Raw genomic sequence first — 27,783 nt, 5'->3', positions numbered from 1 at the left:
CACACCAGAGCACCAACACATTGCAAAGTTTACTATCACAAAACAAAGACATCATTGGCAGTTTTCACCTTTTTAATAAAAGACATTTTAAAAGTTCATAACATTACTCCATTTTTATTGAGGAAAATATAACATCTAAAAAACCCTCCTTGAGTAAGAAACACTTTCCAACAGAAATTAAGAAAAAAATCTCTTAAACTTTGTTTTTCTTACAGTGAGGGCAAATCTTGCATAAAATACCATTCTTAGAGATTTATAAAAGCAGTCCCATGTCATAATTCATAAACAAAAGTTTTCAAGTCTTATCCCTTTCCTCTGTGGCGGCACAGTAAAGAAAAAACTTACCGACAATCTTCCTTCTCAACCTACCAGTTGCATGTTAGCAAAGAGCCCATGATAAAGTGCTCAGCAGCACGACTGGCAGTGTAGGATACCAACTAGAACTTTCTTTACTCCAGTGTGTTGTGATAGTTCCTGAGGTATGTCCTACCAGAAAAAAAAAAAAAAAAGACTCCAGTTTCTTTCCTCCATGTTCCCACTTTGGTCTCCTGAAGTTACTTTGTAAGCGCAAATATTTTTTTCCAAGTATTATTTCATTATGCACATACATTTTTATGTTTTTCTTCTAAAAACGTGGTTTGGATTAAAACATGCACATATTCTCCACCTGAATTTGTGAAGAATTGAGGTACCTTATGAGGATCTGCTGTACAATGCTGGTTCTAAAAAGTACAGAAAGAACAAATATTCAGAGTGCATATGAATATGGAGGTATTTCTTTTTACAAAGAAGTCACTGTAGGCCTAACAGTTGGTACCAGAGAAAAACTGGGTTAAGATTATCTTCTTGTCACTCCATTTAAAATAGCAAGAGGTGAGGCACTCCTCAGCTTTCCAATGTTTCCCAAAATGACAGTGCGAGAATTCCAGATTACTTTTTCATCACAGTTGTAAAGGAGACCTACCAGAAAATGAACAGAACAAAACAAAGATATTACATGAGCTAACGTTTTCAGATGTCAGTAAAGAATGTCATAAAGAATTAAAGTAAAATAGAAAAAAGACTTAGAAATTAAGACCAAATAATATTATGCAAGCTCTTCCCATGTCACACAGACAAACTTATAGAAAAATCCACTGACTTCCAGCTCTGCTCTGAAGCAAATTAATAGCCCACCTTCTCGTTAAGGCAGACTGCCTAAACCCTTCAGAGCTTAAACCTCTGAAAGTCTTAAGTGATTAAAATACAGTCTTTAGAAAAGCCCTATCCTGTTGGAGATCAGATCTGGGAATCAACAAGATCTGCCACTGATGTGGACAACTGCCATTTCTAAATTCTCCAACTCCCGAAGAATCCTGAATTGTTTATTCCTCTGATTTTAGTAAGCACTATTTTCTCAAGTATGACCACTTTTACAGACTAATATAAGAAAATATCTTTGCATATATTCTTTCTTCTGTAATGATAGCGCTGCAACATTTTGTCTCCAAAACAACAATAATAAAGGATTCCCTACATACTTTAGCTCCTAAATACTAAAACAACAGGCACAAGAAAAGTACATACAGGTCTTTGCCAGTTTCTGTGAAGCACACAAAATCCATACTGTTTGTGTGGTTTTAAGAACAAAATGTAATCACTGGTCAACATGACCTAGAACAGGAAAATTAGTAAGCCAATTCTAATCTTGAGTGAGGAGAGTTTTTCCTAAGATTTTGTTTTGTTTTTGTCAAAGCCTCAGAAAGGGCCAAGTACCTAGACAGTCCTGATCTCACATAATAAGCAGAGTATTATCAAGACCATGCTTTGATCCACCAACCAAATCAGATATCTTTAAACAGTTATTTTAATAACGCATTCACAGCTCTCCTTTCCACCAAGTAAAAATACCATACATGTTAACAAGTCAGTACTTGCATTTAACCTTTTAAAGAATGCATGGACGTCTAAAAGAGCAAAATATCATCACCAAAATGTTAAATAGGTTATGTTAACCTTATCATAACAGTTCACACACCAATGAGGATTACAGTTATAGGATACTTTCTGTGGAGGCTTATGAGAAAAAATAAATAAAATGAGACTCCAGTATGGCACAAACTAGCCTTTGGACTGCCCTTTCCCTTTTATTTTTGCTGTGTTTTTTTTTCTTTTCTTTTTTTTTTTTAAATGAGTCTTTACGACATTTTAGTATCATTGGTATTATTAAATACCAATACTTAGAAGCCCAAATCAATATCAGAGTCAACCAGACAGAGGAAGAACAAAATACATAACTAAAGCAAATAGATTTACGCTGACACAAAGAAAAGTGAATACATCAAATTATATCCAAACACATACAGTGTTTATTTTTTTGAAAGCAAATGCAAATTTCAAGTACTACCATATACTCATCACATTTGTCCAGTTTTTCACAGACATTGCAGCAGAAGTAGCTGCTGAGAAAGGTCTCAGAGAAGAAAGCAATGCCTTTGAAAATAATCAAAGAGAAGCTTCTACATATCTGAGTAGTGTGAGAAGACAAAGTCTGATAGTTGCTAACAACTGCTATTTCGCTGCTTGAGAAACCAAGAAAAACAAAGATTAACTGCTTTGCTGATTACCAGTGCGAAGTGAGTAAATGAGAACATTCACAGCCCGGTCTGCTAGCGCATAACTCAATATTAGCTAATATGTAAGCCTGAATAATGCCTCTGCGTCACCTTTAGAGCAAATGAACAAATTAAAGTGTATCACTCACTTCTTGCAATACTTGTCCAAGCGTCTCCCGGCTCTGAATACGTTTCCTGTCAAAATTCAAACACATACTTATTTCTACTCAAAGTATTGAAAAATCTTGCAAACATCAATCACTTTATCCCACTTCAAAAAGAGGAGAATTTTAAGGTAGGCTTTGCTCCACAACCTTACCCACAAGGAACGTGAGGGAACCTACTAACTGATTCAGACCTATTATTACTCACATCAGGAGAAACTACCCGGAATAAGGCTTGCAACTTACTATAGTTTCTCAAAAACAACCCTGTTTATTAAAAAAAATAGTAAAATTTTGAAATAAATCCTAATATCTGGATATAGCTGATACTCTGCTGCTTTGGTGCCATCTTCTCCAGCAGTAGGCACCTGTTACTTAGCAACTGATGCAAGATTAACAGATACTTCTCTTTTTGTCATTTTTTCAACACAGTCAAAGCTGTAAGCACTGCTTGTGATTGAAACAGCAATACAAAGACCAACAAGTGTTTCTATAAAGAGCGAGAACACATTACTACAGTTACTGCACCCAAACATTCTGCAATACAGGCACTTAGAAATACTATAAATGCAACATATTTTACCTGTCTATTTTGATTGCTATGATTACTGTAAAATTGCCTTCGGTATTTGGCAAGTACGTAGAAGGTATAACCATATAACTTCCTGCAGAAAGTCTGCAAAGTTGGCTTACTTCCTGTGAATAGCAGTGAGGTACACAACTAACCAGTGGTTCCAAGTGTATAAAAGAGGAAGTATGAGGTTTCCAATTGCTGTTAGGAACCTGCAAAAGAGAACAGAAAATATGCACATCTTTTTAAATATTTCAGATCTCACAAGTTTAAAGTGTTATGTTCCATATCTATTCCACTCCAAATGCTCACCCTTACATACAGAACTATAGAAAAAAGGATGCAGGGGCAGGAGGGCCTCCAAGGAATCTTCTACTTCACACTCCCTGTCATAAGGCAGTAGTAAATAAAGCAAAATAATTCCTAACATGCTTGTATACAGTTTACACAACACACTATCCACATAGCTCTAAAACTTTTTTCAAATATCCAACCTCACTCTTCCTTGCTGCACCCCAATGCCCTTATCTTCCACTTCATGTATCAGGTGAACAAACTATGCCCTTCCTCTTTCCAGTTGCATTTCCTGTACTAAAAACTTTTACTATACTTCTCTTCAGTCTCCTATAAAAAATGCCATTCTTTCAATCTTTATTCACATAAATAAAATTCCAGATACATGATCATTCCCACTCAACTCCAGTCTCTCTGCTTGAGTGACATCTTTCTTGAAACACCTTTTCTGAAAATAAAGCTGGCTGAATTCAGACCGCTGCTGTGCAAAGTAAAAAGGGGCGGAGGGAAGAAAGAAAAAGAAAGAAAGAAAGAAAATTACATGTTTTAAATGCAATTTTCTTCTTCACCTTTGTTGATTTCTTACCAAGCATCATTGATTTTTTCCAGTAAAAAAGCCAAACTCTATGCTTCACAGTCTATATTTATGGAGTTGCACACACATGCAGAACCTGCACTTGTCCACACCAGATCATACCTAGTTTTGTTTCAGATCATCTCTTCAATCTACCAAAGTCCTTTTGAATTCTCATTTTGCCTGTAGGTTCAACATCATTTGCCAATAGACAAGCAAATAATTATTAGAGATGAAAAAAATAAGGTTTTCTTTAATGAAGAGTTACCAAAAACTTTGGTCCTCATTCACTAAGACAATGAAAATATTCTGCGTCTGTGCAAAAATGGAGGGGGGGAAGAAAAAAAAAAAACTTTAAAAAAAGTTTTCTGCATAGTTTTATTCAAGGTTAACTAGCTATAGCATTAATCCTAAAAGCCATCTCCAAGAGTTCATCATCTCTAAAGTAATCTAGGATTTTGGAAGGATTCAGTGGATATCTGCTTAAAACCAGTATGTAGTTATTTTCGCATGCATTACTTCATCACATCATCACATTCACATCATCAGCCTGCATTTTTCCTAGAAGCATATATCCCTTGCCCAGGGCAAGAGGCAATGAACTGACTGACAAGCTTACCTTCATACTTGACAAATGAGCAATCAAACTGACCAGAAGCCTTACCTGGAAAATATGGAAACCTATTGGACGACACTTGCTATCTTGACAGTGCTGACGGAGGGTAACTTTCACACTGCTTTTTCCCGGTCCTGCAGGAATGGAGAGGGGAAAGCAGGGATTGATATGGAAGGAGGGGAAGTTCCTGCTACCTCCAGCACTTTGACCATTTTTCCAGCATCCCTGCAGCTGCACTGTCTCCCATTCACCTGCTGGGAATTCTTCACAGAAGGTAGCATCAGTGGGAGGTGGTTTTATCTCACTATCAAATGCAAAAGAAAAAAAGAACTAAATACAAAATGTGTGCACCTTCAATCCACAGATCTCGGCACCCAGCTCACAGAAAACTAACTAGTATTGCATAAGCTTACATGAAAACACTGAACTTCCAATTCCTGCAAAAGAACTATAAAACTTGAGTTTTTATATAATTCACAGGACTCCATAGAACAACACAGCATACACAAACTCTGCCCTAGAGCCACGTATTTTTGTACAATCATGCAATAATGCAGTTTACGCGTTTTCCTCAGTACTCTTGTACTGTTCTTCACAGTTGAAAGCAACATAACTGAGCGTCTTGAGTGCACACAAGCACAGCAGTAAATTTAAAGCATGAATTGCATTTCTTTTTTTTAATTATATATTTGCTATATCTTTTATCAGAAGAGACTACCATTTTGTCTGCTGACTTCATCACCGTTTGTAGCATTATCCCACATTTTGCTCCTAGTCCAGCACTGCAACTCACAACTATAGAAACTATTTAGTATCAGTACTGCAGTGTTTGAAACCACACTTCAGCATAACTTCATACATTTTATCTGTTCATACTTCCAATTTTCCAGAGAAACACTTTTGTTGAGAACATACTAACAGCTGTTCTGATGTTCTAGGGTTGTCCATTCTAGACATACATACTAATGGTGGCACCTCTGGTTTAGTCTCAGGAAGACTGTTATACCTAACACAGTTACTGAAAATTTTAATCTCATCACCTAAGGTGCAGCACACTATACAGATGCAATTTGTCCAGAAACTACCTACTGCTGACAGGAAGTCCACATCCTGCATCCATTCAGCAAAATTAGCATTATAGTTTTGCAGACCTTTACGTGGTCTGAATCTTGATTTCAGATCCTGCAGAGTAAACGATTAATGCATGTTCTGGCTTTGTACCATGATTTGCCAGCTCCTGTCAAGGAGGTATGATTTGATAGTGTATTATCAGGATATCAAAAAATTCTAATCTTTTAAACTTGTTGCCAACAGTACATTTTGTCTCTGTATATGGTTTACCTGGTGCAAGCTTCTAGATAACCTCAGATTTTTTTCAGTTTTATTGGAAGAAGGTATAACTTTGCTAATTCCACACCAATACTCATCATTATATCTTCTTAAAGTATTTACTTAAAGGCTATGGTCTCCAACATAAAATTGCTCATGAATAATTGACTTAAAAGTGTTGAGATAGCTCTGTAGTCTGCTACAATCAAAAAATTAGAATCAATCAGAAGCTATTTAGTTGACATTGTTCATATCTCCTGTTGGATCAGCAAACGTTGTCATACCGAAAGACTGTTCTGAGTCCATTATAAAAGCCTATTTTGTGCTACAAAGTATGAGAAAAGACTGGGCAGGACACAATACGCAGTGATCCTCCCAACCATTTTATCGTAATGCTGGTAAAATTCTTCAGGCATTCATAATTAGGAAGTTCAGCTGTACTGTCAATGTCGAATGCTTTAATTCAAAATCCAATTCTTCATTCAACTAAAGAAGATAGCATAAAGGTCAATGCTATTTTCCATGCCTCTCCTGCAAAGAGGAGTTGAGAATATTACGTCATCCACACCCACGTGCACATGGAAATGACGTTCCATTTGCATTTGAAGCTGTACTGCTCACTGTCAACAATGTTATGTGTCAAGCACTTTTTTGTTATTATGCGTGCCAAAATTTTTTCCAGCATACATGATTTACTTACTGCTTTCCTTTTCTGTCATCGATTGTAGTAATAATAGCACCTTTTAACTCCTGTAGCACATCTTAATTTTTCTGGATATTAAGAATGAACTTCCACATACTGAGAGATATGCTTTGTGGAAAGTTATTCAGTTCCTTTAGGAAATATGCACTTTCTCAAGATACTAGGCTACAACTGTTAGAGTCAAGACGCAACTCATCTGACTACTTCCACCTTCCTGAGGTACTCTAAGGTGCTTAACAAAAGGTAATAGCAGCTTCCTGTGAAAAAACAAGCAGACAGTGACTACTTACCCAGATTCAAAGACAAAATAATACTGTTACTTAGTATTCTGCACAATTTTCAAATCATTTTGAACACTCACATATAATGCCATAATTTCTGTCAAGTTCATCCCAAAAATTTTATGAAATTTTCCATTTCTTTTAAAACCTACCTGAGAGAGATCCTTCCCGTTGAAAATACACGAAGTAAGAAATGCCCTACTTCATCCTTCAGAAAAGTGCTGGGAACAACAAGATAAAACCCAGGGGAAAGGTCACAGCATACATGCACTTCTCTGTCATAGGAATGGCAGATAGTACCTACAACTGGAGGAGCAGAGAGGGTCTTTGGAAGGTTAAATCGCTTCTTCTCCACCTAGAATAAAAGCATAATGATGCATAGTTTTTCAGGAGAAATTGAGCTTGCATAAAATTGAACATGATCAAGTATTGTTTAAACCATTTTTAAACATTCATACTTATACAAGAAGAAACAACAAAGAGTATCAGCAGACAAGCTCAACAACAGAGAAAACAAAAAAAATTAACATTCAGGAGAAGGAAGTTTAGGAATCATCATCAAATAGCTAGCCTGAAACATCGCACACTAGTTTGGAACAGTCCCAAAATTTCTACTACTTGGCACTCAACGATGAGAACAAAGTATTAGTGGACTAGTATTTAGTGGACTAGTACTAGGTTGTACAGAGAGTAACTGCTTTATGAGATAATCAGGATCACCCTAACATAAATCAGAAATGTAAAACATCTGAACAGTTGAATCATATCACTGTCATGTAATAGAAAATGAAGGATTTAGTCAGATATTTCAGTAATGCTTTACAACTTCCATTTGCAAAAAGAAAAACGTCACTTTCAAATTACCTTCCAGACATGCAGTCCCACAGCCTGATAATTCTTTCTTTGTAGGCCTTCAGTCAAAGATAGATTTTCCTCTGCTAAGTGAGTCAGATTTTGAATTCTTCCAGCCCAGTCAGGACTGTATTTCCTGTGTTTCTGCAGCAGAGCAATGCACACCTCACTCTTCTCACAGACTCTCAGCCAGAACTTAGGATTGGTAGGAAAGCTGCTGTTGTTACGGCAACCACCTGCAGACTGGCCTCTCACCCAGGATCCAAAAAGATTCTGAGTGTGAAATAGCACTTTCTCTAACAAAAAAGAACAAAAAACATAGTGCAGACTTCAGCCACTGGAGTTGATCTCGTTTTATTTAACAGAATTTCTGTAGAGGCTCCCCAGCCCAGAGAGAAATGCTGCAATAACCTTGACACTTTCTCCAAACAGATATTCATGACCAAGATTTGAGAGGCATGAGAACAGCTGTCACAACTGGCAATAGCAGATTGAGGACACAATTTTTAGCGGTAACAGCAAGTTGTTTTTAGAATACTGGTTTATATATTTCACCTCAAAACAAAAAAACAAATAAACAAAAAAACCCACACACAAGGCTTTCCAAAACTGCAGCCTTCTAGATAGAGAACACTAGTTTCTCACACCAGCAAGTAACTAGATCTCAGCAAAAAATTAAAAACTCCTCTGAAGATCTGCAATTTCCTTGTCCCTATTTTCCTCCCAGCAGGAAAGACAGAAAAGGCCTACAGGTCAGGAACAGAGGGACTGGGAAAAAGAAATTCTGGACTAGTTACAGCATGTGCATTCAAATCAGTCTTTCCATTGAAACAAAATTTTTTGCACAAGAAAGATCTTCTCATATGCCACACCTGTATAGAGGCTCTGAAGCTGTCCTTCTTCGTTGATTGGAAAGCCCATAGTAATCTCATCAAATTCCCTAAAAAATTCTTCTTCATCAACCCAGAATTCTCCTTCCTGGACTTGAGAGAGTAGTTCCGAGGCAACTACCGGATCCAGCTGGCTCCACCCTTGACCACTGCACATAGTAAGACAGAAGTCGTAGTTAGTTCTTTGCCCATAAAGTTCCATAATAGTCTTCTATTGAATACCCTATGTAGCACAATAAAAAGAGGTGTCTTCATTTTATTGTCAAATACTTGCATACAATATTTCCTATATAAATGCTGCTAGTGAGATGGACAACAGATGAATCACAACATCTGAAAGAAAACTTAGAAACAAACCAACCCAGCACCAAATGGAACAGAGTAGCATACTTTCAGGCTAAGTAGCTACTTTGTGTGCAGCAGACAGTACAGTGTCCAGAGTGCATGAGTCAATAACACTTTGTAACAGTTACTAAAAACAGTGAGAAAAGAAGCGAACTAAGCCGCACAGTGACTGTTCTGTAAAACTTTGTTTGCTGTACAGCAAACATCAAAAGAACATGTTTGTATGAAGCAAGTAGAACGTATCCTTAGTCTGCTAGCATGATAAACCAAGAATATAAACAACTAATTATTTGGGGCTCACTGAGAGCTAGTACTTTCAACATTTTTATTTGCTTCACTAGCAACAAAGTACAGTTCTGCACTTGACTAAGACTGGGCTTTAAGGCTGCTCAATGCAATGCAATCCAATCCTCTCACAACTGTTTGGCAATTTACTGTTTGGCAATCAAACTACTACAAGAGACTGAGTGCACAAAAAAACTCATCCAAACCCAAAACACATTAAGTCTCAGTTAATATGATTAAACTATCTTTTAAAATCAGCAAAAAACTAATTCTCTAAACTGTTTATTATCATGATCATATTACTATATTTTCCATGCTGAAAGGACCTTGGGTCAGGAACTGCATGTTCTTTTGTACAGTCTAAGTATCTCTATGCTTTTTAAATAAACCAGTAGGGTCTGTTCCTTCACTCTTCTTACTGCAAGCTATTTGACTACTAAATACAGTACTGCATTTCCTTTAAAACACATCTCGTCATTAAATGTACTCTACATGGATTCCAGCTTCTTCTATTCATATTAATCTGCAGCAACAGCTTGAGAACACACAAGTATCCTTCCTTCTGCTACATTTCGTTTCATACATGCACCCTTCTTTATCTTTGGCAACTCTGAGACAAGACCAAATAAAAAAATCTGAGCAAGGCTGAGTGACTACAAGTCACAAACACCTTTTGAGCAAAGATCTTTAAACCAACTGCAGAGCAAAAAAGACAAAAAAATGCCCAGCAAAAATGAGAGACAGAAGAAAATAAAACTAACATATTAAGCCTGTAAGTTTACCTCTAAAAATGGTATGATGCTTTGGTAAATAGAAGATATTAAATATTTAAAAATCTAGATTACTAGAACTAACGAATCAAAATGATTAGCCTTAAAATCAAAGAGTTGTAAGAATTACTGAATTCTCAAAAAGATTACATATAAAGTGAAATCTCTCCCCTCCACTGTAGTATATTAGCAATATTCACCTTTTCAATACGTAGATAAGCTTTCTGCTTCAGAACACTTTTACAAATGACTTTCCAAATAAAAATAAACCTACTCACTTCTCACACCAGGGACCCTTCCAGCATCGCCTTCCCCAAGGGTTTCGTATCCGTAGTAGGAAGATTTCCTTGCCTGACACTTTAGAAAGATTCAACATGTCTATCACAATAAAGGCATGAAATTCTCCTAGTTCACTTGCCCCTGGATAGAAAAAAACATAGCATTAGAAGGCAGACAAAAGAACCTACTTAGTATTTTCCAATAAAAGCCATTAAACTGTGAAAGAAACTAATTTTGAGCTAAAGAAAGTGATTAAATCAGTATAAAACAGCACAAAGAAATCCAAACAGCTCATTTTATTTGTGACCACATAGAAATAGAACACTTTAAAATTTTAAAATGCATTTACTTCTTGACTTCAAACTTCTACAAATCCTTGGTGCTGAAATTATTTTAAAAAAAAAATGGAAAATTGAGTAGATTAGCTTCCTTGTCATCCTGTATAACCCTTGCCCCAACCTTAATAGTATCCTTAATTCTTTATTTATATAAGGTTAGATATAACTGCATCATAAAGCTCACATGACAGCAGAACAGCACTACACAATTGCTGGCAGCCTTGCACACTGAACACTGCTAAATTGAGAATTTAGCTTAAAAATGTCTAGAACTTTACTATTACCTTTTCTAGAATTGAGGACTGAGCAGCTTATTACACACTGTTCCTTCAGATTCATTAATCTCCTAAACACTGTCTTCTCCAAAACCATACCAGTCCTCTCTTTCTCCATGTTTCTTCCAGGGTCTTTCAGGGTCCATCTTTCAGCAATACCTCCAGTCAAATCAACTAAAGCATCCGCTACCTGTCCTGCCCATAATTGTTCATAAGATCCATGTAGTCTTAAAAACAAAAAACAAACAAGCAAAAAAAAGGTTTCTGTGAACAGCACAACTGCATAAATGTGGTTCTTGTATATTTTCAATCCTGCTCCATACTCCAGTCATAACTGTACCCTACCTCATTCTCTAGCAGGCAAAAGAAAGTAAATAGATGTTATAGACTATAAATAAAGTAGTAAAGAATATGTAAGCCATCAGACATTTAATTGTTTGATAGGAAGTTTAGTAAAATTAATTCCTTCTTATATAGAAACTGCTTATAGCTCCAGTCACTTCTACCTTATAATGTGTGATACGTCATCTTTTGTGACAGAACTGTATTTTCTATAAGTAAATAACAGTTCTTCCTCTTCTTAAAGTATTCTTTGTTTACTCTGCACAAACAAACAAAACTTTTGGAAGTAAGCACAAGTAAGGTAAATCAAGAGACTGTTCTATCTGATGCAGTGACTGCAAAATAACAGAGTAAAACAGATCAGAGAAAGACCACTAAGACAGAAAGACATGACTCTACAGAAAACAAGCAAATAAAGAATATTACCTTTCAAATTTACAATACAGAGAAGCTTTAACATGCTATACTTGCTTTGCAGCAAGACTCACCATATCTATGGCTAAAAGAATTACTTCATATTTAAAGTCTTTCTGCCCTCTGTTGGCAACCACAAACTTACTTTCAAATCCTTTTGGACACTTGGTGCCTATCTTACCAACATGTTTTGTCTTGAAATTGTTTTGTCTCTCTGGACTAACATCAGCATTTGCTACATGTTTCATAAAATATCAAATGGCTACATTGTCAAACATGTTAACAACATATGTTTTTTTCCAAAATAATACACTCCTGTCAAATAAAAAAATAATTAAAAAAAATAAAAAAAGAAACAAGCCAAATAAGTAAAGCAGTAGTGAAACACTCACAAGAGCCTTGATTAGTATAAACTGGTGTAATGTTGCTTTCAGTGAAAATATTTACATGCTGACTGACTGTTTTTCACTGAGCCCTCAGTTGCCCTCAAATACTACATTAGTAAAAATCTTTGACTTTTATAAATTATATGACCAATAGATAGTTTCTTAAAAACCGTCACTTGAATCCACAAGGTGCTAATTAGTTTCAAAACTTACTTTTTACCCTAGTTCTCTCAACGGATGTATCTTACTCTATAGGCAGTTAGAAACATCTTGCAGATTTACAGTTTAAAGAGAGATCTCTACATACCCCAGCATGGAAAAACTGGCAACCATTTTACTTTATATTGAATTATATGCAAACCTAAATATCCCCAAAACAGTCATATAAAATAAGTAAAGGGAAGATAAGGTAAAAATTGGTATTCCATGTCCCTTTACTTCCCCCAGTAACAGTGCTCACGTACTTCGCATAAGCTTTTTCCAATAGTGGAAGCCAAAACAAATCTTCTGTCTGACACTGGGAAAAGCAGAGTTTACCACCCAGGCAAGGCAAGCGATCATCAATGGTTACTTCCACCCAGTGTCCAAACTGCCAGACTCGACATGTAAAACAGCCTTGATACGACTCATCTGTCCAGTTAGGCTGACCTGGAGGGATTACCTGGAGAAAAAGATGACAAAAGGCAAAGTCAAGACAAATAGTGATTTTTTTAAAGGAAATAAACACTTAAAAAAAAAAAAAAAACATACTGAATGTTTGGAATAAAGCATAGAAAGAAAAATATCACAACTGAAGCAGAAAAAGTCAAGCATAAGAAAATTCAGGTTCAAATGGATACTATGGATTTAAGAAGAACATGCAAATATAAATCAGATGAAGAAAATTTCTGAAATGCAGGACAAGAAACTTCTATATACCTTATTTAGTAAGTATTTACTCTTTTGCAAAGCTATGCAGGCACACAGGAACCAACAGTCTCCCAAAATCCCTTGTTTCACTTGCACATCCTGTGGCTTGTCTGAAAATAACCGAGGAGTAGAACAAATTTCCTAAAATGAAAAAAAGTGGGACTTAAAGCTGAATGCTACATGACAGTGTAAGCAATACACTTCCTGGGAACAGGAAGGCTCCAGAGACTCCTCACAAAAGAGAGGAGCTTTTACCTCTAGAACATTTCTTCTTTAGGCACAGCCTAAGCAGGCAACAACAAAATTACTGCCATGTGGGTATTTTGCTGGTGCTTTATTAGAGATAAGTCTAGTTCCCTGAGATTTTAGTACACAGGTGCCACTACCAACAGCAACCTCAATAGAGAGGCCAGTAAGTAAAACACAACATAATTAATCAGCTCCTTGTTAGAAATTAGACAGTGACAGAATTGAGAGCATTCACATGGCGCTGCACATCACAAGCTAAAAAAAAAAAAAAAAAAAAAAAAAAACACTCAAAATCCCTGTAAGAGAACAACAGTTTCTAGGACAAATAAAAAATAGATTACTTAGCAGTGAAAGATGATTTCAGTGCAAAGTTCTGAACAACACATCTGTAAATACTACAAGAGATGAAGCTTAACTGGTCAGTCCTCAACAGTGACCAAGGGGAAAGGTAGAGAAGCAGAACATTGCATGCAGAGCTCTGTGAAATCATTTGTTGGTTAATTCTATCTGGCCAAATAAAGCTTGAAAATAATATTTTGCTCAGAATATCTAATTATGAGATCTGCACTGAGAGTAGAAAAAATAGCTTAATTTTTCTTTAATAGTTCTGCTACCTATTGCTCCATTAACCAATACACATATGCCAGTGGCACTATCACTGTTCTGTCGCCATCGGTAGAGAAGAAAAATAATACAGCTAGTGACAACATACTTTCTTTCCATTACATTGTTAAATACTTATCTTTTTTCCACACATCTATCATAAATATTTCACTTTCAAAGAATGTACTACAGGAATGCATTCTTAACTTTTCAGCTCTCATATGGTTTCCTCTGAAACCCAGTAATAACAGTTTAAAAGCAGTACTACAGGCAACAAACTTAACAGAAACATATATCTTCCTTCTTGTTATCGCAGCACAATATTCCCCAGCAATGGCAACAAATAATATCCTTCTGACAACCTTTAAAATCCAACTACCTGCTTTCAAGACAGTTATGCAATATACTGAAAAAGTAGGGAATGACATAATACTTCTTTTAACTTGGTACATACATAATTTGCATAATGAAATACATTTATGATAAAGTATTTGAATTACTATTAATGCCATGAAATTCAGGAGTTCCGTATCAGAATTTAAATCAAACGAGTGTGCAAACTTAAAGAGTGTAACTTACATTGTGAATACTGACACGCACTGCTTTTATCATCTCTGCATTCCAAAATAATAAAAACAGTAAAAAGCTACCATTCAGTGCTACCATCTACTATCTTTAAGTCCAGTTCTGCTAAAATCTCAGGCTTTTGTATCTTAAAACTCACCTGTGGTCTCAACCATGAGATCTCGCCTCTGAATTGTGCGAGTGGGGTACAGTAATTAAAATATATAGAAGTATCACTGGCTGGAAATATGGGGTCTGTGTAAAGGTCTCTTTTCACAATTAGTTGTGTCTTCTCTCCCAGCATTTTCAACACAATCCCAAGTACCTCTGGCTATTTCCAAGACTTCATATTTCCAAGTGCCATCCTACAATACAAATGCACGTTAATCAGGAATTGTAAGGGAGAAACAAGCAAACAAGAGGAAAAGATTCACAGACAGAAAGCCTCTCGCTTTTTCCACGTAGTGCCTTGAACGATGCCATTGCTGGTGTCTTTCAGCGTCAGACGCTACCCTCGAAAATCCCCGCTCTGCTAGAAAAGAAAAGGGTCTCAGAGGGTCCAGAGGCGGCTCCCGGGGGCCTTCCCTTGGCACCGCCTGGCGCGCCCAGGCCCCAGAAGGTGACCTGACACCCAGGAGCCCGCTCAGATCCCACCCCGCAAGGCACCGTCCCCACACACTCCCCTCCGCAAGGCCCCCTCTTCCCGCGACCCTCCTCCTCGGCACTCACGACCCCTCCTCACCGCGGGGCAGGCCCCGCCGCCATGCCCGGGGGGGGGGGGGGCGGCCGGCCGGCCGTTACCGCAGCAACGCCGCACACCCTCTGCCCACCCCCCGCCACCGCTCGCCCGGCCCACGGCTAACGGGATTGGGCCTCCAGCCAATGAGGAGGCGGCACGCGAGCACGTGCTGCCTCGCGGCCAATCCGCGGCCGCCAGCCGAGAGGCGCCGCCGCACCCTGCGGACCAAGAAAACGACAAGTCCCGGCGGGCGCTGGGGCAGGCCCGGGGCGCGGCCGGCCCCGCCTCGGCGCGGGGCTGGCGGGGGTCGCGCGGGCCGCACAGCGGCGCTGAGGGGGCATCCGGGCTCTGGCGCTGCTCTCCCCGGGCGCCGCTGTTTGCGCCGCAGGGGTGAAGCGTTTCTCCAGGAGCAGGAGAAAGGGCGGCGCGGAAGGGGCAGGCGCAGGCGCTGCTCGGGAGGACGCGCCACCCGCGGCGCCCGGCGGGGCGATAACGCCGCTTCCCCGCCCGCCGCCCTCCCACGCCGCCCGCTCGGCTCCGGCCAGTGCGCAGCATGTACCGCAGGCCTTAACACACTCACGCGGACCCACCCAGAGAAGTATTCCTCGGAGTCTGAAACTTTTACACAAACAAGCCTACAAAAATATTTAAAATTAGGGGAAAGGAGTCCCTGCTACTAGAGCCATTCCTGCTGTGGTGTGAGGCACTGAGTTTACAAGGTCCTGGGTGGGAAGGGGCCACCAGCAGCCCTACTGGTATTTCATGCTCAGGGATAACCTGGAATAAAGTGGAAACCATCTGGAGCACAGGTGAATAAAATGATTAACATTCACCCGAACATCTCTTGGACTCAGAGGAAAACAAAGGGGTAAGAGGACCACCAACGGATGTAGAAACTCTTGGTCTTCCCTGTTGAAGTGATTTCCAAAGATAATGGCATAGATAATATCTGAGAGCGCTCATCACAAAATAATAGTCAAAGGGCTGAGCTGACAAAGGAAATACGGTGATTCCCATACTATGATAGATATCACTGAGTAATGAAATAAAAAGGGGGGAAATAAAAATTTTCGCCAGAAAGGGAGACAATGATGAAGGGAAGAAATACAGGAATAAGAGGCCCCCTCTAGACCACCCTTCACTAACTCCACCACCAGTTCTGAGCTCTCTCAGGTGGGTCAAAGGCATACTGAAGCAGGCCAAGGGGCTTTATCACCTGACCCTTCTGTAGAGAAGTCTCTTAAGAAGAGATCTACAGAAATGCAGAAGATTACAGCACTCTATTTCAGAAAGAAGTGGCTCAATTTCCTCCTTCAAACTTCAGCCTTAACAGAATGGAAACACTAGCAGGTAACTAACAGATGATCCACTTGCCCAACAGCAGGGATTGATGCAGAAACACACTCTCTGCTCCATACATACACCCATTTTGCAGACACAGGGCTTCTCCGTTGCATTCAGCAAATCTGATCAACAAACAAGACTTCTCACGTTTGAGTTTTGACCCGTTGGGGAGCAAAGGGAACATTGCCATCAGTAAGAATAAGGACCCCTCTGTCCAATGCTCAGGCAATAGAGTTGCAGCTGCACGGGCTATGCTGACACAGGATAGGTCTCTGCTGGGGGAGGGAAAGGGAAAAAAAGAGCTCTGTCTCAGAAACAGTGAGGCTGTCATCTGTGTGATTTCACCCTTGCTGCTTTATTCTGGAAATGGCAATCACAGACCACAATTGTAAAAAATCCATTAAAGGGCAGATTGTAGAAGTAGTATGAATGCTGAGCTCTAATGTTGTAAATATAGTAGCTCCTGCCTGGAACAGTGAACTAGTTACACATCTACCTGTATTTGTCTATGACCATTAGAAGGAAAGAGATTGATGTTTCTTAGTCTCTAAGATATCTGATGTACTTTGCTTGCCCTGAGTACAAAGCTGGCAATGGGCAGTGAAATTAATCCATTATGCAGCAGGCAGTATTTTGTTTCTACTAACCCCAAAGCTTTTCAGAACAAAGGCAGCAGAGAATTTTCTCTGTTGCCCTCCTGGCAGTCCTACTGGATTCACCTATTCCTGAAGACAAAAGAAAAGAAAACAAATATATATAAACAGCAAGTCCTGAGGAGATGTTTTAAGACAAATTGACACTTGCGTTTATGTCAGTTTTTCAATGCTTCACATTTCCTTGTAAAGGAGAACAGATGCCAAGAGGCTGAGTCCAGTTTCTGTGGAAATTGAAACAGTTAAAAGGAATTTGCCTGTGGTTAAATAGCAAGCTAATTTCAATGTGAAGACCAGCCTTTGTTAGATATGTATGTGATGATATTTTCATGATCATTTTTCCACAGTCTGGGTTTCATCAAACTTGTGTTCACATTAGTCATTTGTCTCCAACTGCAGATGGTTCCAGGACAGAGAGATAGTTAAAAAGTGATCTGAGCAATGCTGTTTACACACATTCTCACCTTTATCTTCTAAAAAGGAGAATTCACTTGGCCCATGGTTGAAGATGCTTCCTAAGATTCCCTCCCAATCATCCAGACAGACTCTGACACGTAGAGGATCCTTAAAATGCACATGGGAACTCTTCCAATCCTTTAGATCCCAATACCAAGATCAGGAAGGCACAAAGTCCTTGGAGCTTTATTAGTCCATGCAATACCTCTAGACTGAGAGTGGCCAGTGCTGGATCAGATGAATAATGCAGAATCTCACTCTGCAGCTTAAGGGAGATTTAAAAGAGGGGATTTGAGTTTTATGCTCAGGAGAGCATGAAAGAAGTCCCTGCTGGTTTTCAGACAGCTTGGAGCAGCTTGGTAATACACTATGCTCTTCAGCTAGTGGGAAAATTCACTCTTCTTCTAGAAAGATGGCGTGGCGCAGCCTGAGGAGGACTTCCATGCTAGATAAAAACTTCCACCATTACTTCAGATACATCATAAGGCAGAACACAGCTCCAGCTCTACACACTATTGTATTGGTTACAATAGTGCACAAGAACAATATGATGCATGATACCAAAATTAAAACAATGCAAGAAGCTGATGCTTCCATAGATCATATGCAGAATGTCAACCATTTATGACTTGGACTCACTAATCCCTTTCCACCAAATCACAGAGGCATGAACAACACTCCAGTCTCCCATCCTTACATAACACCTCCCACTCTTCCTTAAGACCCAGCATCTCAGTAAGTACACTTTTGGAAAGGGATACAATACTCTGCAAAACCTGTTAATGCCATTTCTTAAATTTTAAAGAGAGATTTCTTTTTACTACAGTAAAGCCTCATCTTTGTGGAGCACAGAGCATGCCATGTTCATCACAATCCTAGCTCTCTTAACAAGAGATCAGAGGGATAAGATGTGACTTTTCAAGTGCAGAAGGCACATGCACATGGTGAAGGAGTGGTAGGCGGTATTCACACAGGGACAATAGTTTAACTCAACTAGCTAGTCTTCTTCTGTAGACAATGAAAAGAAAGAGAGTCACCTCCAGAGTATGGAGTAACTTCTCTCTACACCCCTTGGGTATAAGAGAAAAGGTTACCATGTCAATATACAACACCTTCTAACCGGTGCCCAACTTACTATCACAATTACTGAAAGAACAGGATACATCCAACAACATTAATAAAAATCTCTTTTTAAGTTGGTGCAGAACATACAGACAGCAGCATTTGAGGTAATTTTTGAGAAACAGTATGCAGTTCTGGTGATTTCATTTTAAAAGGATGCTGAAACATCATGCTCCACATGAGAACTAAAGCAATACATGAAGTGAAGAAAATATAGCTTGCAGCAAGAGACTAAACAACTCAATTTGTCTTCTCTGAGAATTAAGAGATGGACTTACATGGACAAGAGGTTACTATCAGTAAACAATGTCTATGTTTGTCAAACAAGGCAATAGCTTCAAGATGTGGAAGCTGAAACTATACAAATCCAAACTAGAAATTAGGTAGACATTTTTAGGAGGGCATATAATTAACAATGAGAACAATTTAGCCAGGGCTTCAGCAAATTCCATGTCATTTAAATTTGGTCCTCCAAAGAGAAAAAAATTTTGTGTCTCAGACGCTAGTTGTTTCATAACTCTCAAACTGTGATTTCTGCTGTGGCTTGTTTTATACATAAAGTCCGATATCGTAGTCGCAATGACTTTAAGCTGCTACTAGCCTTTGATAAAAAGTGTGAAAACAAGCATCCTGTGATTTGTAAGTGTTGCTTGTATTGAGGTATTTTAACTTTGGACAAATACAAGCAGAGAAACCAAAGTGAAGAAGTGTACTTGACCTAAGTGAGTTGCGCAGTAAGCGTGCTTAGCATAGAAGTACAGAAGGTTGCCTGTTATCCAAAAAAAGGCAACGGCCAAGGTCACTGTAGTGTGAGAATGTGACAAAACTTTGGTTAAATCATAACGTTTGAGATGCTTGCTAGAATTGCTCTTGGTTAATAAAGAGCGCACAGTTAGGGTTTTGTAATATAACCATAGCAGCATAATTACTGGTACAAGCTTGACAGAGTAAAATGTGCAGCTAACAGGAATTATACTTAATATATTATCCAACATGACTATGAAATGCTAAAAAGATAAAGTTAGTAATATTCCATTTTATTAAACTGTTTAGCTCTTCAGAGCTTTTCCACAAGTGATATTTCTAGATCCCGTATCACCCTGCTCAAGGCCACAATGAAATAAACAAGGTAAATAATAGCTTTGATTTTCAGAAAAAGGAAGGTAACTATCTCTTGGTATCTGCTTAAAACCAATTTGCTGTATTAATTTTACTTTAACGTGTCAGAAATGAACTAGCAAAGATAGGGCCCATAAACAGTTTCTATTTAATCTCAGTCCAAGTTTCCAGTCAACATAAAGTCTAGGAAAGATCATGATAGAAAGTTGCCTGAAGCAATTTATTTTGTATCAACAAAAGGTAGGCTTATCCCCACAAACACACTCCCAATTTTTTCTCTCTTCAAAATAAAAATGCATTCCTTGTTCACAGGAAGAGCTGAAGTACCTGAAGAAAGAAGTATGGAATATTTTCAACAAATCTTACTCTGCTTAAATGTTTTAGAAAACAAGGCTTATGAAATAGCCATCTGATGGGATCTCACGTAGATAAGAACAGAAATGCTAACTTAAATCTTACACTCTTTAATCAGGAAAGGTCTGTTAGGTTCAGCCAGCACGTCCCTGTTCCGATGCACGTATATGCATACACACAGCTGATCTGATGTATTTCAGACAGTTGTAATACAACAAATAATATTTACTTTTGATTATTTTCTTTTGCCTCCTCTCCAACTTTTTGCTGTGCAGCTTTTAAGTAGCTTCCAAACTCCTTATGTGCTATACTCCAGAAAACAACAAAACAAAGACAACGTACCAAGTTAGCTCTTCCATATGTCTATATCAGGGACACTGAAAAACAGCCAAAAAGGCTAAACTTGTCACAGAGCTTAGTTTAATTTGACAATCATCATAAGGCATCCATGTAAATTAAAAATTCCCATCAGGCTCGCATACATTCTCCCACAAAATAAAACATGTTAAAATGGAGGCCTCTGATTCCAAACGATGCTAGTGGTTACTGGTCCTGGCCAGGCTGCCACTGCTTGCAGTGGGTTCTAGGAGACACAGCACCAACAGTGGCAAATCAGGAAGTGGAAAGTCAGCTTGCACAAATCTCTTTCAAGAGAGCAACAAATAAAAAGGAAAGAGATTTGTACATAAAACATCATTCTCCATTCCCTCCGGGAAAACAAAACAGAACGAAAAAGATAACTCCATTCAAGGAGTAAAGAGCAGAGCTTGGCGTTCTCAAGCCCAATAATGCAGATGGCCCATTTTGAAACCTAACGAAGCACTAAGGAGGCCTGAGTTTATTATTGCTTTATCCCAGTTCAGCCCAGGCTAAGGCTACAGTGAAGTCCAAATTAATTTAAAGCCAGAAAATAGAGATCCAGTAACAGCACCTAAGTCCCCATCCACACATGGGTGTAAACAGATTTTTTGGTGAAAAAATATCTCCCGAGCTTCCCATCTTCCTGTGCTATATAGATCCTCATAGCAGCACTAAAATTTGCCCAAAAGGATGCAACACATTCTCTCTCGCATGTCCTTTAGCTGATCCTCTCCCAAAGGTTTGACCTGTTATTCAAACTGTCACGGTCATACATCAGCTCAGAGACAACTACTGGGAGCTCACCAAGAGGCACACAAATGACCCACATTTTAAAGAATGCGGCACAGAGTCTAAAAACCATCACCTGTACTGTGCAATTCCCTCAGGCTGCAACAGCAACCCCAACAACGCTTTGCCCTCAGCACTTCTGAGACGAGATGGCACAGACAGAAGAGAGGATCTCTCTGTCCTGGGTGCCTGGCTAGTTATCTAGAGAAATAGCACGCTGTGTAAATGAATTGGCATCTTCCCACCTCCGTGAGTCAGAACAGACTCGGGTAATGCGAGGCTTAAAAGTTGCACACCAAGAAAGAGGGCGCTTCCCTCAGACTATCATATGACTGAGCAACTGTTATTCAGGCAGTTGTTATTCAAGGCAATACAATTTTAGCATGGATATCTTCATGGTTGACTTACAGGCCCAACACATGCTAAGGATCTTTTAAAAAATTAAGTAAAAGGTCCTGTTAATTCTTCCAAAGGGACAGAATGGAATATCCATAGTGCATCTGAAGAACGCACATGCTACAAATCCTTAGACACTAACAAGGGTTACAGCTAGACTTGTCAAAACAGTTAAAAAAGATTTAGGCATCCAGCCATTACCAGAATTGATGGCATTTGGGCACCTAATTTATTTTTTTCTGAAAATTCGAGCCTAAATGTTTCATTATTGCTTGTCCCAATGAGTGCAAAGGAAAAACTGAGGGTAGGGTTAACTCTGGAGGGATTTCAAATCCATCATAAGATTTCCCTGCTCTTCATATACATATGAATATATATATATATATATATATATATACACACATCTATATATTCATATATATAGGTGTATATATATAAAAAGCATTATTATTTATCCAACTGGGGAAAAAACCCAGACACTATTTAAAATTAGTTTCTCAATTATTTAAGTATTAGTCCCCTACCTCCCAAATCACAACACTTCTGTCACAGTAAGGAGCATAACATGAAATCATTTTCCTGCCACTTAAAATTCCTGAGTCTCTCCTTTGCAGAACTCTGGCCCAAATATCAGGTTAATGGCAGCTGGATACATATACACTCCCCAGCAACATATACACAGCAAGTAGGATGTGCCTCAGTGGCCTCAAACAAAAGAAGCTCAGAGAAATCATCCAGAAGAGCCTCAGGAAAGAGAACTGTCTGCTTTCCCTGGATATCCACTCGACCCTGCTCAGTATAAACTAAATCAAAATATCCATCCCACAGCTGAAGGAGATCTCCGAAGCCTGGCAGTGTCACATGCTGGGTACTTGAAGGCACATTTGCTTTGTGTTTTGGGAAAAGAAATCCAGTTACAACAACACACTGCAGCTGCAGGGCTGAGAGAAAGGAGGTGACACTTTGTATCTTTCCTCTATTCCTGTCCCCATTTTCAAGCTTCATGGCTGGCATGAGCTGGTGATCTAAGCAGACACATTAACATCCCTGAGTGAAATGGCACCATTAGTGGCCTCTGAGACTTTGTCCTCAAGCACCATTGCTGGTGTGTCTGTAGTGACTGCTGTAGTGTCTATGGCAGGAAGTGGATTCAAGCCCTGTGATAAGATCTGCTGGATGGTTTTCCGCAAATTGGGGTGCAGCTGGTTTTGGGTCTGGTAAAAAATTTCTAAGGCAAAAGACTTCAGGGTGCCAGTGCAAAGGTCCTCATAAAGTGGAATTGTGTACATCCGAGACATCTGCAAAAAAGGAAAACTGGATAATACCACTTCAGTGAAAGGCAAGAGATTCAGCCATTCCACAATTACTCAGACAACCCTGAATGACTTCAGGTTGGACACAAACATCACATTTCTTCACAACATAGTCAAGCCTATTCTAAATAAATTTAATACAAAAATTTTTACAAATGATAAAAAAATTACTTGATCTGTAAGACTGAGCTGTTTCCACAAATAACAGAATTACTTAAAAGGCCAAGGAGAACAGGCCACAGCAAATGCCTGCAGTAACCTTTTACTTCTGCACAATAAAACAACTACTGAAATGAATTTGATGAGCCCTAGCCTTACTTGAAGTGTAAATATTCACAGGAAAAAAAAAAGTCACGATGTAGTATTGTGAAAAATTCTGCTCTAGAAAAGCCAGGGCTACTACAAAGCAACACAAAAAATGCATTGGGCAGAGCTGGGACAAGGGTATTGAGTTAGGCTAGAAAAGCAGAGATTATTGGTAGGCAATTCAAATTACATCTGCCCATTCCTCCCCACCCGCTAGCAGGTGAGCCATGCTTGGCCCCTTTGCAACACACCTGGTCTACACTTGGCCAGGAAGCAGAAGTTCCAAGGTCTTTCACGTCGCATGTCTCATGCACATGTCTCATGCACTGAGAGGTGCAGTGATTTTAATCCAGCAGTTAGTACCTGGTTTTCCAAGAAGCGACGGACTTTGTAAAGGTCTGGATAATAGTCATTTCGGACTACAATCTGCAACCAGCGGATACGGATCTCTGCATTCATGGAGTCCAGCTGAGAGGAGTAACATTCCGAAAGCTTTTTTATCACCGCTGAAGAGAGAAGATACGCAGAGAAAGAACACATTACTATGACATATTTTGTCATATTTGAGAGTCATTAGAGAATAATAAATGATAAACTCAGCTTGGGGTGGGGTTGTTCTTTCTTTTTTTTGATTATCACCCCTCTCCCTCCCAAAAAAAGAAAGAAATGAAGTCTTCATTCCAGAAATACTTTTCTACCATCCTGATAAGAGTACCCACCATGTGGCAGTGGTGACCCATCCAGCAATCTGTCCAAGAAAAGCACAGTTTGAAATGTTCTCCATTTAGTGAGGTCAGCACTGCTGGCAGCAGCAGCAGAATCCAGTGGCTCGGTGGTCCAGAGTTTGAAGAGATTCTCCACTGGTCTGGTCAGACTGGATCCCTGAGATAAATCTGGCTCAGCTAACGGAGGTCCTGTAGCATTGAGCCAACGTTCAAACTCCAGTCCTGGAATAAGAAGCACCAAAATGTGTCAAGTAGAACACCAAAATGTGTCAAGCTATAGGTGGCTTGGCTGTGTCAAGGTTCAGAACTGCCTCTAGCACACTTTAAGAGAGGTTCTAACAATAGGAAATCAGACCAACCTATAGTTATAGTGACATATCAGAAGCGAGACCCACAGTGTTGGCAGATTCATCAGCGTAGCCAGTGCTACATCTGGGAGAGTGTCAGTAAAATCTATGCCAAATTTAACCATAATGTTACCTAGCATTTACACACAGCAGTAAGTTCTTGAGAAACATATGCTATCAAAGCTGCTAGGCAGACAAATGTCTATGATTCTGCAAAAAAAAATGGGGGAAAATCTGCTTCATAAGAAAAGTAGGTGAGAGGGCTGACTAAACCCTTTCTACCTCAACCAGCAAAAACATAAGCAATTTTAGATTCATTTATACCATCAGTAAGTAAAAACCAAAAAAGTTTCTCAACAAGTGGCAGAACCAACAGAGCCTATTTTCCAACAGAGCTGCCCCTCCTTGAACCTCTACCACCTCAGCACTTTCCTACCCTTGGCAACACTTCCAGTTCCACACCATCTCCACTGAAACTCCTCTCTCCTTCATGTCCTGAATTCCAGCCAAGCAGAGTTAGCACAGACTGTGGTTCCCTCATTAGCCAACAGTGGGCCAAACAAAACACAGAAGTGCTGAGTTCACGCTGCAACCTTTCCCACAGTAGGAGCACTAATCTACATGTCTCTGCAGGCAGCTTCCACAAAGTTGTAGAAACTTAGTAGAGCTGTACTCCCCTGCCAATTTGGTTTAAACTGACCAAATGGGTTTGATGATTATTTGCAAGGATGGACACATGGTCTGATCATGGTAGTCTCATTTCTTTAAGAAAACAAGCTAATAAACATCTAATAGACTACAGATCTTTGCAAATCCATGAGCAAGAAAAGGTTGTAAGGAGAGGATGACAAGAGAGGAAACAGTGAAAAGAGTTTACATGCATAAGGGATCTTGGGAACATTACAGTTTTCAAAGCGTGTTTCCTGTAATTAAAATACATGGAATTTCAGTTTAAGTTCCCATCGTCCTCTTCCTGAAATCATGATGATTTCCATTTGAACATGTGTAAATGGCATATACACTGATCACTTCGTCTGCAGAGTGAAAGATGAGCTAATCAGAAAGTTAACCAAGGGGCACTCAGATGATTAAGGCTGAAACTGTTTGGCAATTTAAGATATTTCCCAGCACAGACGCAGTAACAGTAAATCATCACAACCAATTTTAACGTGAACATCTGGCTCCTGCCAAAGGGTTTTGTTTGCCTCAAACTTAGCATCTGCTCATGCATTCTCTAAGCCAAGCACAAAATTTATCATCCACAGTTTCTATAGTTTCTGCAGTTGGCTAAAATAAAATCTCCTCCCTACCTTCTTTGCTCTCAACACATTGCTCTTTCAGCTCTGGAAAAAAATTCAGGAAGGAATCCAGAAGATCTTGAGCCACAACACTGGTAAATTTGTACTTCTCAATGTAGGCCTGAAACAGCATAAAGGGTAAATTATGGTTAGAAGAAAGACAGCCTTCAATTGATGGAGAACCACTGTACTCAAAAAAAAAATGGATAGAAGAGTGAGAACAGGTATTTGGAAGGTAGGTGAGGGTTTAAATCAAGAAAATGTTTCCCTCAACCATAAAATGAGGAAAGCACTATAACAAGAAAAAATAGGGTAGCTGCAAAGATACTGACAGCCAAGTACAGCTTTTTTCTGATCCAGATCACTGACACACTAACATATCAAGCGCAGAAAGGTTTCCTCATACTTCACACTTGTGAAAGTCAAGAGTACAGCTGGCTACCGTATTGTTCACGTAGACTATGCCCTGACATAACTATATAAGAGAGAAGATAGAATGGTGGATGGATGGGAAGAGGAGAAGGAAGAGAAAATGCATGCAGCAAAAACAAAAAGCAATAAATTGTGTCACTACTCAAAAAGAAGTCAATAGCTGATACACTTTTCTAGAGGATTTAGCAGATGTGCTCCAAGATACCAAAGCTGCCCCCAAATATAGGAAACCATTATTTTCTAGGGAGTCGGGTTTCCAGTCACTCTGGCTTAAAAAGCAAATGCTGAGAATTCTGTTTTGAATAAAGTCACATTATTCCAGTCATAACTAATCCATGTTGTAACTGCTTTTTAATTATTTGGAGCGCAGAACAGGATATATATATATTTTTATATATATATAAAAATACATTACTCCTCTGTATTTGGCAACCTCATAAGCTCAGAGTCTAAGATGGAAGACGACCACAGGCACATGCATTTAAGAGAAAACTCACGAAAATCATGTCATGCATTGAGGATAATCCCAGCATGGCAGAAAAGGCCACACTGTTCTTCCATCTCAGACATCCTTGTATTCTACTTTATCCATAATTACCATGACAATGAATCATAGTGACAAAACCTGAAACCACAGAGATTCTACATCTTAAGAGAAACATGTTTTAGGTGTTGTAGGTACATATTCACACTATTCACACTAACTCTTAGGAAGGAGTCGAAGTGTCTTGGGTCTCCACAGAGCTGGGACAGGTAGTAAACAAAGCAGTAGCCTTTCTCATAGGTGAAGAGGTTCATTAAATTACTAGGATTTACACCTGAAAGAAAAAAAAAAGAGTTACAAGACACTGTTTAATGAGGACACTATTTCCAACTCTCCTAAATGTGCAGACCCCCTAGAAATCACACAGTCGAAGTGCAGGGACTTAAAAACAAAACAAGTCTGTTATCAGTACATTTATTTTACTGCTCTGTGTCATCTGAAAAGCAGCCCAAGCACACAGCTGAAAAATCAATGACTGGAGGCTAAATATTAATTCCCTATGGAACAAGTCACTTCAAATGAGAAAACACTAAAAGCACACCTGGAATTTGAAAACAAAACCTTTTTTCAGCCCCAAACCCAAAGAATTACCATAGATTTCAATACAAGGAAAGCATTACGTATTCCTTTTTCGGAGACTTCCAACACACTAACCGTTTCCTTTTCCATTCCACTGAGTCCCAGTGATATCCCTATGTGCATTTTAGGTTATTCTATGAATCTAGAGTGAAGATGGCTTCACAGAGTAGGGCTCCATGTCTACTTTCAATGATACTGATAAAATTAGAGAACTATCAACAAAGAGGCACATAGCTCTAAAATGCATGAGTGTATTTGGCTCAGGAGATAACCAAGCAGC

General features: G+C 39.1%; 2 protein-coding genes across 5 annotated transcripts in view; both read right to left on the bottom strand.

Moving 5' to 3' along the window:
- Positions 1–63: 63 nt before the first annotated feature.
- CAPN10 (calpain 10) lies at positions 64–15,453 on the bottom strand. Of its 3 annotated transcripts, XM_062583272.1 has the most exons (14): positions 15,370–15,453; positions 14,788–14,992; positions 13,221–13,352; positions 12,767–12,963; positions 11,170–11,387; positions 10,547–10,688; positions 8,851–9,017; positions 7,991–8,274; positions 7,279–7,481; positions 5,065–5,117; positions 4,862–4,947; positions 3,342–3,541; positions 2,744–2,789; positions 64–960 (listed from the first exon to the last, which is right to left on the bottom strand). In XM_062583272.1, exons 2-14 carry the CDS (start codon positions 14,929–14,931, stop codon positions 931–933), a joined length of 1,902 nt encoding a protein of 633 aa, XP_062439256.1. In that variant the 5' UTR covers positions 14,932–14,992; positions 15,370–15,453; the 3' UTR covers positions 64–930. The 3 variants fall into 3 exon arrangements, with proteins under 3 accessions (XP_062439256.1, XP_062439255.1, XP_062439257.1); XM_062583271.1 differs by having other exon boundaries at positions 4,862–5,117; XM_062583273.1 differs by lacking the exons at positions 64–960; positions 2,744–2,789; positions 5,065–5,117 and having other exon boundaries at positions 3,454–3,541.
- A 1,589-nt stretch (positions 15,454–17,042) lies between these two features.
- The window catches only part of ABCC5 (ATP binding cassette subfamily C member 5), a 79,258-nt gene continuing 68,517 nt past the window's right edge, over positions 17,043–27,783 (bottom strand). For both annotated transcript variants that reach the window (XM_062582759.1, XM_062582753.1), the window contains 5 exons: positions 27,086–27,198; positions 25,961–26,069; positions 24,298–24,525; positions 23,942–24,084; positions 17,043–23,257 (listed from right to left, as the gene is read on the bottom strand). In XM_062582759.1, the coding sequence (XP_062438743.1) occupies positions 22,985–23,257; positions 23,942–24,084; positions 24,298–24,525; positions 25,961–26,069; positions 27,086–27,198 (866 nt within the window). In that variant the 3' untranslated portion in view covers positions 17,043–22,984. The remainder of the gene's footprint in view (positions 23,258–23,941; positions 24,085–24,297; positions 24,526–25,960; positions 26,070–27,085; positions 27,199–27,783) is intronic.

This window comes from Rhea pennata, chromosome 9, assembly GCF_028389875.1.
Source record: "Rhea pennata isolate bPtePen1 chromosome 9, bPtePen1.pri, whole genome shotgun sequence".
NCBI lineage: Eukaryota > Metazoa > Chordata > Aves > Rheiformes > Rheidae > Rhea > Rhea pennata.
The sequence above is the reverse complement of the archived record's forward strand: the minus strand, read 5'-3'. Positions and strand labels throughout refer to the sequence as shown.